We start from the raw sequence: 12,392 nt of genomic DNA, 5'->3' as shown, positions 1-12,392 counted from the left end.
TCTCTACACTGATATTTCTAGTTAGCCATTCGTCTAACCTTTTTTCAAGGTTTTCAGCTTCCTTGCAATGGGTTAGAACATGCTCCTTTAGCTTAGAGAATTTCGTTCATACCGCCCTTTGAAGCCTATTTCTGTCAACTTGTCAATCTCATTCTCCATCCAGTTTTGTTCCCTTGCTGGGGAGGAATTGTGTTCCTTTGGAGGAGAATAGGTGTTCTGGTTTTTGGAATTTTCAGGCTTTCTGTTCTGGTTTCTCCCCATCTTTGTGGTTTTATCTACCTTTGGTCTTTGATGTTGGTGACCTACGGATGGGGTTTTGGTGTGGACGTCCTTTTTGTTGATGTTGATGCTATTCCTTTCTGTTTGTTGGTTTTCCTTCTAACAGACAGGCCCCTCAGCTGCAGGTCTGTTGGAGATTGCTGGAGGTCCACTCCAGACCCTGTTTGCCTGGGTATCACTAGCAGAGGCTGCAGAATAGCAATTATTGCTGCCTGATCCTTCCTCAGGAAACTTTGTCCCAGAGGGGCACCTGCCTGTATGAGGTGTCTGTTGGTCCCTACTGGGAGGTGTCTCCCAGTCAGGCTACATGTGTTACAGCCAGGCTACACTTGAAGAGGCAGTCTGTCCATTATTGGAGCTCAAACACTGTGCTGAGAGAACCACTGCTCTCTTCAGGGCTGTCAGGCAGGGACGTTTAAGTCTGGAGAAGCTGTCTGCTGCCTTTTGTTTAGCCATGCCCTGCCCCCAGAGGTGGAATCTCGAGAGGCAGTAGGCCTTGCTGAGCTGCAGTGGGCTCCACCCAGTTCGAGCTTCCCTGCTGCTTTGGTTACACTGTGAGCATAGAACCGCCTACTCAAGCCTCAGCAATGGTGGACGCCCCTCCCCTCACCACACTTCAGCACCCTAGGTTGATCTCAGACTGCTGCTCTCTGTGGGTATGGGACCTGCCAAGCCAGGCATGGGAGGGAATCTCCTGGTCTGCCAGTTGCAAAGACCATGGGAAAAGTGCAGTATTTGGGCGATAGTGTACCATTCCTCCAGGTACAGTCACTCACGGCTTCACTTGGCTAAGAAAGGGAAATCCCCTAACCCCTTGTGCTTCCTGGGTGAGGTGATGCCCCACCCTACTTCGGCTCACCCTCTGTGGGCTGCACTCACTGTCCAACCAGTCCCAGTGAGATGAACCAGGTACTGCAGTTGGAAATGTAGAAATCATCCATCTTCTATGTCGATTTCGCTGGGAGCTGTAGACTGGAGCTGTTCCTATTCAGCTACCTTGTACTCTTCCTCTGAGAAATTTCAACATAAACCTCAAAGCTGAGAACATTGGAAAATAAGGACCCCCAGTTTCAAAGAGAGCTGCTGGACATGCCTCTTTGGGATTTATTATAAGAAAGCATAACAAATCTATGACTGTCAGCTCTTACACTCACATGTAGCCTGTATGAGGGAGAGCTTAGGATTCATTGGAAAAAGTGCTTTAAGAGGAATTCATTCATATATTTGTTGAGCACCCTTGTATGCTCTAAGTGCTGTAATACATTGTTAATACTACAGAGCCCCTGTTGTCATGGAGTTTTCCCCACAGGGCTTGAAGGTGCTTTGGCTTTTCTTGGTTCCTCTCTTGGAGCCCCAGGGGGTAGGGTGTGTGTGAGATAGTTAGTCCTGCATCTGCCACTTGCCAGTCAGAGACTGGCTAGGACCACCCATCTGCAGGTGAACATAGGCTGGAACTATCTGTGCTTGGCAGGGAGAGGAAGCCTGCATTGCTGAGGGTTGCATGAAGGTCTTGGAAAGGTAATGGGCTTGAGTTATCTTGGCAGGACCCAACCAAGCTCAGCCAAGAGGGTACCTGCCTCAGTGTGGAGTACCCAGCAGAAAAAGGCAATGGATGTGGGAAGGCCCCATGGGGAACTGATGAAGGACCCTCCTCAGGACTCATGAGCTCATCTGTGAAATGGGAATGGCGGTACCTCTTCATGGGGTTGTTGTGAGGATTCAAGTACTTAACACAGGCGAAGCCCTCAGCACAGGGCTTGTTGGGTACAAGAATGCACCTGCAGGGACACTGCTGTGCTCTGTCTCTGATGCCCACTGGTGGGGAAGATTCCCACTGCTAATTCTCTCTGTCAGTTCTTCCATCAGCAGGGACCCTCATCACAGCGTCCTTGACAAGGATTTGCCACATCTGGCTGGACAGCTCCAATCCTGTACTGGACTGCAGCTTTCGAACAGTCCACCACTCTCGGCTCCTCTCGACCTTCTGGGTGGTGATCTTGGCCACATCTTTCTCAGCTGCATTGGGTTGGTGCCACGTCTGGCTCAGGGAAAACACAGTGCCAGACTCTAAAGGGGCAGCTTACCCCCAGAGTAGGCTTCCTGCCCTCCTGCCCAGGGCAGCCTTCTAACCACAGCCTTCTACCCTTAGACTATATAGATCCAACTCAGACAACTGTGCTTGTTGCCCTCAAATTCCAAGGGATTCAAGGCCAGGCACAGTGGCTCCCACCTGTAATCCCAGCACTTTGGGAGGCCAAGGTGGGCAGATCACTTGAGGTCAGGTGTTGGAGACCAGCCTGGCCAACATGGTGAAACCCTGTCTCTACTAAAAATGCAGAAAAAAATCAGCCAAGTGTGGTGGCAGGTGCCTGTAATCCCGGTTACTCAGGAGGCTGAGGCAGGAGAATTACTGGAACCTGGGAGGCAGAGGTTGCAGTGAGCTGAGACCGTGCCACTGCACTCCAGCCTTGGTGACAGAGGGAGGCTCCATCTCAAAAAAAACAAAAAACAAAAGAAAGAAAAAAAAAAAAAAGAAAAGAAAAAAAAAAAAAAAAAAGGAAAGAAAGAAAAAAAGAAAAGAAAAGAAAAAGAAAAAGAAAAAAATTCCAAGGGATTGAAGTCATGCTTTCCACATGGGTACCATTTAGCTCTGGGTGGGCAGAGCCCTCCCCTCCTCTCATCATGGGGCTCAGGGAAAGGCACAGCCCACCAATTCTCCCTCATTCTCTCTCTCTCTTTTCCTTTCTCTGCAATCTCTACTCTCTAATTCCTCTACTTCTTTTAGAGCTGGTTTTACAGTTCTTAGCACATCCTCCCAGGAAAGGTTAGGGACTGGACGTTCCTGGCCCTATTTCATTACTGCTTCCTGTCTTTGACCCTGGCCTGAAATGCCCTCAAGCATCCAACAACTGCCAAGGAAGTTCTGCATTTGACATTCACGTGTGGTAAAAGTATAAAGACATGCATGAGAAGAGCCAGCTGTCAGTTCTGGAGAGGGAGGCAGAGAAAGGAGACTAGGAAGGGATTCGCAGGTTGTTTTCGTTGTTTCTGTAATGTTTGAGTTCTTGAGCTGAGTGGTGGATGCATAAGCATTATATTATCATCTATACCTTTTTGGATGCCTGAAAACACTTTATATTCTATACAGTGCATCTCTTTAAGAGTGTCTGTGAGCTGAAAAAGAGCCAGTGTAAATGTCTCTCTCAACAATTTGTCATAATGGCAGCAGAAAAATAGTGAGATCTTAGGGTCAAGAAAGTGATCGGAAATTGAGCTCTATAATAATTAGATTTTCCTCTTTACTGGAGAAGAAAGGAGAAAAATGTCTGCAGTTAAGGTTTCCTGGGAAAACAAATCCTCTCTCATTTGCTGCCTGCATTGCTTGGGCTTGTGCTTCTGTTGGGGTGAAGCTGCTTAAAGCATCTGCAGTCAGCTCCTCTAAGAACACAGCCAAGCCCAGGTCTATATTCTTGGGAATTTGGGAGAGGGAGAGGATAGTTGCGAGATTAAGTCTTTGAGTAGGCAAGAGGGGATACCATCTTTAGGAACTGGGCTAGTTCATCCACAGAAACGGAGAGAAGGCAGAGTATATGGATGTAGATATGTATATAGATGCTGGAGGTTGGTGGATTTGATGTTCAGAAGACTTCTTGATGACATAAGAAACCACCATCTGAGGGTGAGCAGAGAGGAGATGGTCATAGATGCCTTTCGAAGAAAGAAGTTGAATTTACTATTGAAATTGTGTAGAACTGCTGGACGAAAACTGTGTCCATATGCTGGTCGTGTATTGTTCCATCCAGAAGTGATTTGAGCCTCAGCATTAGGGTGACCCCTACCCAGCCTTTGGTTAGGACATGGAGCCTGATGACATCACATACATACATTCATTATGCTAATTTGCAAAGTCTCTGGTACTGATGTAGTAGCTGCACAGGGACGTGTAGATTTCTGAATATACAGTCTCCCGGGGGGCCCTTCCCACAGATAAAGTCAGAGTGGACACCTGCTGGACCCCTGAATAGCAGGATAGGTCACCATCAGTGTGGCTTAAACTAGTTGAAGCAACCTGTTGATTGTCACACTTGTGTCAACATAAAAAGAGAGAGAGAGAGACAAATCTTTAAGTAAAATAGTTTTACTTGGGAATAATACACAAGAAGTAGGATTGCAACCCCACAACATAAATATGGACCAGGGTGGTCTTTTTGTTTTGGAGAACAAAGGAAAAAGTTGGGAATGTTTTAGAGAAAGAGGCTGTTATGCAAGTTGTTTTGAAAGAAAGTTCAATGCCATTTGTTTTATGAAAGTTATGCAAGTTGTTTTGAAAGAAAGTTTAATGGCTGTGATCCCACGGCCAAAAGCATACGCCTGTAATCCCAGCACTTTGGGAGGCTGAGGCAGGAGGATTGCCTGACATCAGAAGTTTGAGACCAGCCTGGCCAACATGGTGAAACCCCGTCTCTACTAAAAATACAAAAAATCAGACGGGCATGGTGGCAGGTGCCTTTAATCCCAGCTACTTGGGAGGCTGAGGCAGGAGAATCACTTGAACCGGGAGGTGGAGGTTGCAGTGAGCCAAGATTGCACCATTGCCCTCCAGCCTGGGCAACAAGAGCAAAACTCCATCTCAAAAAAGAAAGAAAAGAAAAGAAAAGAATAGAAAGAAACAGAAAGAAAGAAAGGAAGTTTATGGGTGCTGGCAGCATCTTACAAGTCCTGGTGAGTTCTGACTGGCAAGTGTCAGTAGTTGTTAGGTAGGACTGGGAATCTTGGAGTTATGGTCGGGTTCCTGCAGTTTTGGACTGGGTGTGTGAGACACTGTGCCAGGCAAATGTTTTTGCATAACTGGCTCGCTCTCCTTGTGCTTCAAGCTGTCCTTGCGTGGCCCATGTAATAAGCTGCAGTTTGGAAACATTTCTTGTGATAGTTCCTATTAGCAGGCAAACGGGAGAGCCTCATCTTGAGTGACAGCCCTCCCTTATAGCCTTGCTGGCTCTGTCTGCTGAGGTTTGACCCAAGTGACTCCAATTTGAATCTTACAACCTGCACACTACTCCTGTGGAAGATTTAAATGTACATTTCAGCACCTGGTGCTTTCTCTTCCACCTGTTCTCAGAGCAGCTGCAGAGTGAGCCTGATCATGTCATTTCTAGGCTTCATCCCCCTATCCCCCAAAAGGTATAGACAATAATCCCCTGCAATGGCTTCAGGACACAAGATCAAGTCCTTGCAGTGCTTTTGTGGTCCCACAGGGCCTCTCTCCCTGGCCCACCTGCTGAGGCCACACTGGCCCCCTTGCTGCTCCTGCCGCACGGGCTCTGCCACTGCTGTGGACTCCACCTGGGATGACTGCCCCCCATAATTCTGCCGGGCTTGCTGCGTCACCTCCTTTTGCGTTAGTGCTTCATCAAATAACATTCTATACGTGTAGTTATTTATCATGTTTAATTTGTCCCCATTGCTGGTAAACTCTGTGAGGACGGATATTTTGGTCTGTTTTGTTTACAGTCCTATCCCAATGCCTAGTCAGTATCCAGGACAGTGGGCCTTCAGTCGAGTCTTTTTTTGAAAAACGGAACATCTGCCTATTGCAAAGACTAATATTATTCTGAAAATCACCTTCTTCATTAGAAAGTAATAGTATCATTTTATTATAGAACTTTGATTTTACTTCTCATGACTTCATTATGCATACAGCACACTCCCATCCCTGAATTAAATGACAAAACATTTTATATTAACTGACAACAACTGATGCCATGGGCAAATCCTACTTCTGTAAATAACTGAATTTTCCTCTTGACTGGGCGTGAGGGGAGAAAGATATCTGCAGTTTCGGTTTCCTGGAAAATGAAACCTATCTCATTTGTTGCCTACGTCAAGGGGCTGGGCTTCAGTCAGGGTGGAGCTGCTTAAAAGGCCTGGGATCAGACCCTTTGTGAACACATCCAAGCTTAAGACGGTGGGGTCAGCTTCACATTCTCAGGAACTCTCCTTCTCTGGGTAAGACTGGGAGGGCAGGCAGGAGCTACCCTTCCCGTGGCCCTGAACCTTGGGTGGGCTGTGGGCTCAGGGAGCGGAGGGGAGGCCTTGAGCATCCACTCTCTGCCCAGTCTTTTTGCGCTCATCAGGGAGCCTTGGGAGGGAAGGGACCTGAGCCCCATCTGTCCCTGGACTCTGGAATTTAAAGACAATTAGCTTTGTCCTTGCTCAGGTTTTCCTCAGGCCTTGAGGGCGGCTTGGGGTAAAGTGGGCGGGGGAAGAGATAAGTGTTAGGAGGAACCAAGGCGAAGCCATTGCAAGGCCACGCCTGGTTGGGGTGTTGCTTCCCTATGGGAAGCCTCTGACCTGGAGCAAATCACTGAGCCAGATCACGTTCCCTCATCTGTAACATGCAGAGGGGGAGGGTCCCATCTTTTTCACATTAGTGAGGAGATTACATCAGAGCAGGCACCTCGCCTGCCATATATGCCTTAAAAACGTGGTTGGTTCTGATTTCCTAATTTTGGTGCCTTTTCAATTGCTCCGTGGAGAGATACGGGAGTCCCAGAAGTGTCTAAGACGTTGGTGCTGGGACTTTCAGAAGAAAGAAAGCAGCCCCCCTGGGGAAATCAAGTTCCTCAGGGCCCTGATCTAACACAGGTCCTTTGGTAGCCCCAACTCCTCAACATGCCTCCCTCCCTCACCCCAGGATCCTTTCCAGGCCTGCTACCCCGCAAACTCAGAGCAGCCTCCCTAGCCCCCTGGAGCTCCTCACATTTTTCAGGACAGTGGGAGGCAAGCCAGGTTGTGTGCCTATCCGTCCTCAGAGCTCCATCCCTTCGGCAGGTCTGGCTGAAGTTAAGGATCTCTTACTCTCTAGGCCACGGAATTAACCCGAGCGGGCATGGTGGCCTCCGCTTTCACCTCATCAGCAGTGACCGGTGTGGCCAAAGTGGCCAGGGTGGCCTCTGGCTGTGCCACCTGTGTCTTGCCCCTGGGTGAGTGTTCCTGGGAAGGGCTGGTGCTGGGGGCGAGGAGGCAGCTGGGGAGGGCAGGGGTCCTGTCCAGGGACCCGTGGGAGAGAAAATGGGGGGACATTCACAGCCTTGCTGCCCTGCCCTGTCCTCTCACAACAGGTGTCCACCGTGACTTTCAATTTGGGAGGGGGCCCGGGGCAGGCAGACTGGCCGGGTGCCCAGCCCTGGGTGTCCCCCAGGTCCCCTCCCCTCTGGACCTGGGCCTCCTGCCTAACTGGAAAGGGTCTATCTACCACTGAGTCCCACTCTCTTCAGCTCTCCCTTCCCCCAGATTTACCATCAGAATTCATCTCCTTTAGGAGTTTACCTTGTCAACAGGGCCCCTGTGTCCTGCGGGATCTCACATCCAGAGTATCGATTTTAACAAGCTCCTTCAGCTCACTTTTTTCACTGGTTTCTGGGAGATCTCTTTCTAGTCTTATTTATTCTCATTCTTCTTCCTTTTCACCCTCAATTCCCCTCCCTGAAAGTCAACCTTTCTAATATATTTAATGTGTGTCTGTTTTTCATATGTATTTTTGCAGAACGAGTATTGTGTTTTGTTTGCATGCGTTTTAACTGACATGCAGGATGGCGTGCTGTAGATCCCATTCTATTGCTTTTTTCCACACTGAGAACCCTATTCTTGAGATCCATCAGTGTCATTTGGTGAGCATCTAATCCTGGCCTCTACCTGCTGACAAGTGCTCTTCTGCGTCTATCCACTGCCCTTTACCTTTCTGTCTCCCTGGGTGGACATCCAGGGGTTCCCCCAACTCCGCCAGCACAAATGGCATAGGCTTGAATGGGGGCACAGGGCCCCCGACTCCTACCCTGACTTCTGACCCCTGCCCCAACCTCTAACCTCTATTTGAACCTACACTCACCCTTTGCCAACCCTGTCATCCTCAGCTGCCCTGAGCCCCACCATCTCTATCCTCAGACCCTTGCTGGGGGCACTGGAGGTTAGCTCCTTCATGCTGGGGTCCCTCACTGGCACCCTGTTTTGCAACTTGCAGATAACTGGCCCTCAGCAACACACCACTCTTTGGGCTCCCAACTCGGTACAGAGAAGTGTGATGAGCAAGTGAGGGTCTGGGCCACACCCAGCAGTCCTTTCTCTTTGTCAGAAATGCAGATGACTCCTCAGCTTAAGATCAAGCAATTCATAAAATTAAAATAATAACAGCTCAACTTAAGCGAGCGCTTTTATGTTCTCCTCACTTACCCTAGGACTTGAGGTTTGTCAATTTGTTTAATTCTCGTAACAACCCCAGAGGAAGATAAGAAGATAATATTGTCCCTTATTTACCAACTGGGACAATTTACTGTTGTCCAAGTGCTCTAGGCAGCACAGAAGGGTGTGGGGGTGCTGCTTCCAAGCTTGGAACAGGAGGCAGAACAATGAACAATGATAAGAAGTATTAATAGGCCAGGCGCGGTGGCTCACACCTGTAATCCCAGCACTTTGGGAGGCCAAGAAGGGCAGATCACTCGAGGTCAGGAGTTTGAGACCAGCCTGGCCAACATGGTGAAACCCCGTCTCTACCAAAAATACAAATATTAGCCAGGCATGGAGGTGCATGCCTGTAATCCCAGCTACTTGGGAGGCTGAGGCAGGAGAATTGCTTGAATCCAGGAGGCAGAGGTTGCAGTGAGCTGAGATGGTGCCACTGCACTCCAAGCTGGGTGACGGAACAAGACTCTGTCTCAAAAAAAAAAAAAAAAAAAGAAAGAAATATTAATAGAAGTGGGAGAATAGAAATTGGAGGGAGGTCTCAGGGTAGGGCAGGTTCTGAATGGTGCAAAATAATGGCCAGGCTACTCTGCCCTATGAATGCCCATCAGCTGAGCCTAACAGGCAGGCCCCCCTATACACAGCAGCCAGTTCCTGAGGGCTTTTGTGTATCAGAGTCCAGGTCTGCTGGGCTGCCAGCCATCTTGACATCACCTCTCCTGCCTGCCAATAAAATTGAACCTTCTAACCAGGTTATCGATTCCTGAGTCCCTGGGCTCATAACCCCTCCAGGTGGCCTTTCTGGTCACTCAGGGATGCCTCTTTACTTCCTCCATCATCACTCTAAGGCCTCTCCCTGGGAGCTGGCTGAGCTCACTCCTGCACATCTGGCTATCTTTAGAACTCCTGGTCCCAAATTGCAGTTCTGGCCCCTCTGGCTGCTGGGGAAGAGAACCTCTGCCCGCTCCCCAGGGGCTCACCGTGTGGGGGAGCAAACCATGTATACCCAGTGCTGAGTGGCTCCAGTCATGGAGGAGCAAGGATGAGTTCTGCCTGGAAGAATCTGGGAAGGCTTCCTGGAGGAGGGAGCAATGGCATGGACCTTGAAGAGTCAGAAGCTTTCAATTCATTCCATTCAAGCATTGCTGTCACGTGGCATTCAAGCATTCTACAGTGCTTGCCATGACTCAGGCACACAGTGCAAAATGAAGCTCATCTTTCTCTGCCATGAGGACTTATTACTATCTGAAGAGCTTTTTCTGGACTATAGGAGAAAGTCATGGTATCCCTCACTAATAAACACTGACCCTGCTTCAAATGAGCTAACAGCCCTGCTCAGAGAGCACGACACCCATCCTGTTCACTTCTCCCTGCCCCGGTCAAACCACCAAGCCCTAGATTTCATTGCCAAGTATCCTGTATTTACTGGGAACTGACATCACAGTAGCTTGCCTTCCTAGCCACATCTGTAAGATTTTGTTCATTTTTGTCCTGCTTTTCGTTTGAACTAAACCTGGCTTGGGAGGCAGAAAAGAAAAGATAACGTCTGATTTCCCCCAATCAACCAACCAACCAACTAGGTCAGGGCCACGTAAATTCATTCAGGACAAGCACTGGGGTCAAACCCTCCGGTGCTCCTCACCCTCCTTCGGAAATTCCACTTCCCAAAATGAAACAAAGAGCGGTAGACAGGGGTCATCCCTTCCTGTGGCTCCCAACCTGGGGCAGCCCCTCCCACTGGATGGGCAATTAGCTCAGAAAGTGGAGGGGAGGCCAGTGTGGATCTACTCACAGAATGTTCTTTTGGTTTCCAGCGAGGATTGCTACAGTTGTGATTGGAGGAGGTGAGTCTGTGGGGAAGGGGCTTAAGTAACCACCTGCCCCTAGGGAGGTGGACTTGGGGAGCAGCTGGCCTTGTCCATGCCAAGGTTTCCCTCACGTGGGTGGTCAGGGGAGGAGGTGGGATGAGGGGCTAAGTATGAAACAAGGAGCTAGAAGTACCGCAGTGGAAGCTGGAAGCAGGGGCTTGGAGACTGGGAGCTGGAGCGTGTGTGGGCAGGGTGTGGCAGCAGCCAGACAGAGGCCATTTCCCCTTTGCAGAACGTTCACTGTGTGACCCTGAGCATGTCTTCGAACTCCTCTGAGCTCCTGTTTCCTCTCCAGAGAAAGGGCTAGCAGTGCCCTTTCAGGGTTATGGTCAGGATTGCATAGGGTGAAACAATAGAAATTGAACACAGTAGACATGAAAGAGATGCCAGGGGCTCCCCTTGGTTTAGTTGCTTCCAATGGGCTCTGTGGCAACACCATGGAGCCCTAGAGCTGTCTCTTTGAGCCACTCTGAATGTGCCTCTTACATAATCTCCTGGGCAAGATCTGCTCCCCTAATGAGATTTGCTCCCCAGCAAACATAAGAAACTGGAAAGCACTCCCCTGGTCCAGCATTTGGCCAAGGCAGACACTGAGGCCCCGAGGACAAGTGGCTTTCCCAAGGAAGGTCCTGCTGCCTAGCAGAGCTTGGCCCAGAGCCCTGTGCCCAGTGACCCTGCTAGCTTCTCCCTCTACTTTCCCCGCCTGGCTGTGCTCCCCCTGATTTGTGCCTATTGGCTGTGCCCATAGTCTCTCCCAAGCTCAGAGTTCACCTCTCTCCAGATTCCCTGAGGTCCCCAAGCCTGACTCCGTGTATCTGGGGGGTCCCTTCCGAGCCCACGCACTGACCCGGCTCCTCTTCCCTGCAGTTGTGGCCGTGGAGGCTGTGCCCGTGGTGCTCAGTGCCTTGGGCTTCACTGCGACGGGAATCGCCTCGTCCTCCATAGCAGCCAAGATGATGTCCGCAGCGGCCATTGCCAATGGGGGTGGAGTTGCCCCGGGCAGCCTTGTGGCCACTCTGCAGTCACTGGGTAAGTATCCTGGCAGGGCTGGCTGGGGAGGGCGATGAGGAGGGCAAGAGCCTCCAAGCACCCAGTCCCAATCTCAATCCTATGGGCCTCAATCTCTCTGTTCCTCTGTCTCTCTCTACACATTCTCTCAGAATTTCTCTGAGGGAGATGGAGGAGGGAGGGAAGGAGCCCAAGCCAGGAACAGTGGGCTCAGGAAGACTCAGCCTGAAGCAGATTTGCTGGGTTACCTGGGGCGTCTCCTCCCCTCTGGGGTGCAGCCTCCTTCCCTGAAGAGTAAGGCTGCTTACAGCTCTGGAGTTTACCATGGGAGTTCATGCCTGCAGCAGCCTCTCCCCAAACAAAGACCTCGAGGGTACTGGGAAACAGAGAGGGCAACTGGGTGGGGTCTCTAAGCCTCAGCCCCTCCTGAGGGTCACTGGAGTCTCTGACCCCACAGTCCTGCCCACAGAGCTTCTGCAACAGGCATGTCCCACACTGTTCACCCTCTGCTTCTTCCCAGGAGCAACTGGACTCTCCGGGTTGACCAAATTCATCCTGGGCTCCACTGGGTCTGCCATTGCGGCTGGCATTGCGAGGTTCTACTAGCTCCCTGCCCCTCGCCCTGCAGAGAAGAGAACCATGCCAGGGGAGAAGGCACCCAGCCGTCCTGACCCAGCGAAGAGCCAACTATCCCGAATGTACCTGGGGTGAAATATACCAGATTCCGCACGCCCAGAGGAAAATGAGAAATAAAGACGAATTGTTGCAACTCTTCCCAGAACCTTTTTTTCTCGCTGGCTGTGGGGCAGGCCCAGCATACTTGGGGTGGGCAGGGGGCATGCTAGGCTCAGGAGTATCAGGAAATGCGTTCATATGTTGTTTTGTTTCTTCTTTCCACACCCTCTATGAGCACATGCTGTGGTCCAGGCACTGGGCTGGGCCCCAGGGAACAGAGGGGACACAGCTCGGTGCCCTCGGTCCCCTCAATCCCCACAGCCA

General features: G+C 50.3%; 1 protein-coding gene across 4 annotated transcripts; it reads left to right on the top strand.

The window, feature by feature from the left end:
* Positions 1–6,143: 6,143 nt before the first annotated feature.
* LOC117071488 (interferon alpha-inducible protein 27, mitochondrial) lies at positions 6,144–12,167 on the top strand. Of its 4 annotated transcripts, none has more exons than XM_033191489.1 (5): positions 6,144–6,285; positions 7,145–7,262; positions 10,332–10,361; positions 11,253–11,414; positions 11,914–12,167. In XM_033191489.1, the coding sequence occupies exons 2-5, from the start codon at positions 7,169–7,171 to the stop codon at positions 11,997–11,999; spliced, it is 372 nt and encodes a 123-aa protein (XP_033047380.1). In that variant the 5' UTR covers positions 6,144–6,285; positions 7,145–7,168; the 3' UTR covers positions 12,000–12,167. The 4 variants fall into 4 exon arrangements, with proteins under 4 accessions (XP_033047380.1, XP_033047382.1, XP_033047379.1 ...); XM_033191488.1 differs by having other exon boundaries at positions 6,155–6,285; positions 7,111–7,262; XM_033191491.1 differs by lacking the exon at positions 10,332–10,361 and having other exon boundaries at positions 6,147–6,285.
* Positions 12,168–12,392: the final 225 nt, after the last annotated feature.

The sequence above is a fragment of the Trachypithecus francoisi genome, unplaced genomic scaffold, assembly GCF_009764315.1.
Source record: "Trachypithecus francoisi isolate TF-2019V2 unplaced genomic scaffold, Tfra_2.0 Lachesis_group3, whole genome shotgun sequence".
Taxonomy (NCBI): domain Eukaryota; kingdom Metazoa; phylum Chordata; class Mammalia; order Primates; family Cercopithecidae; genus Trachypithecus; species Trachypithecus francoisi.
The sequence above is the reverse complement of the archived record's forward strand: the minus strand, read 5'-3'. Positions and strand labels throughout refer to the sequence as shown.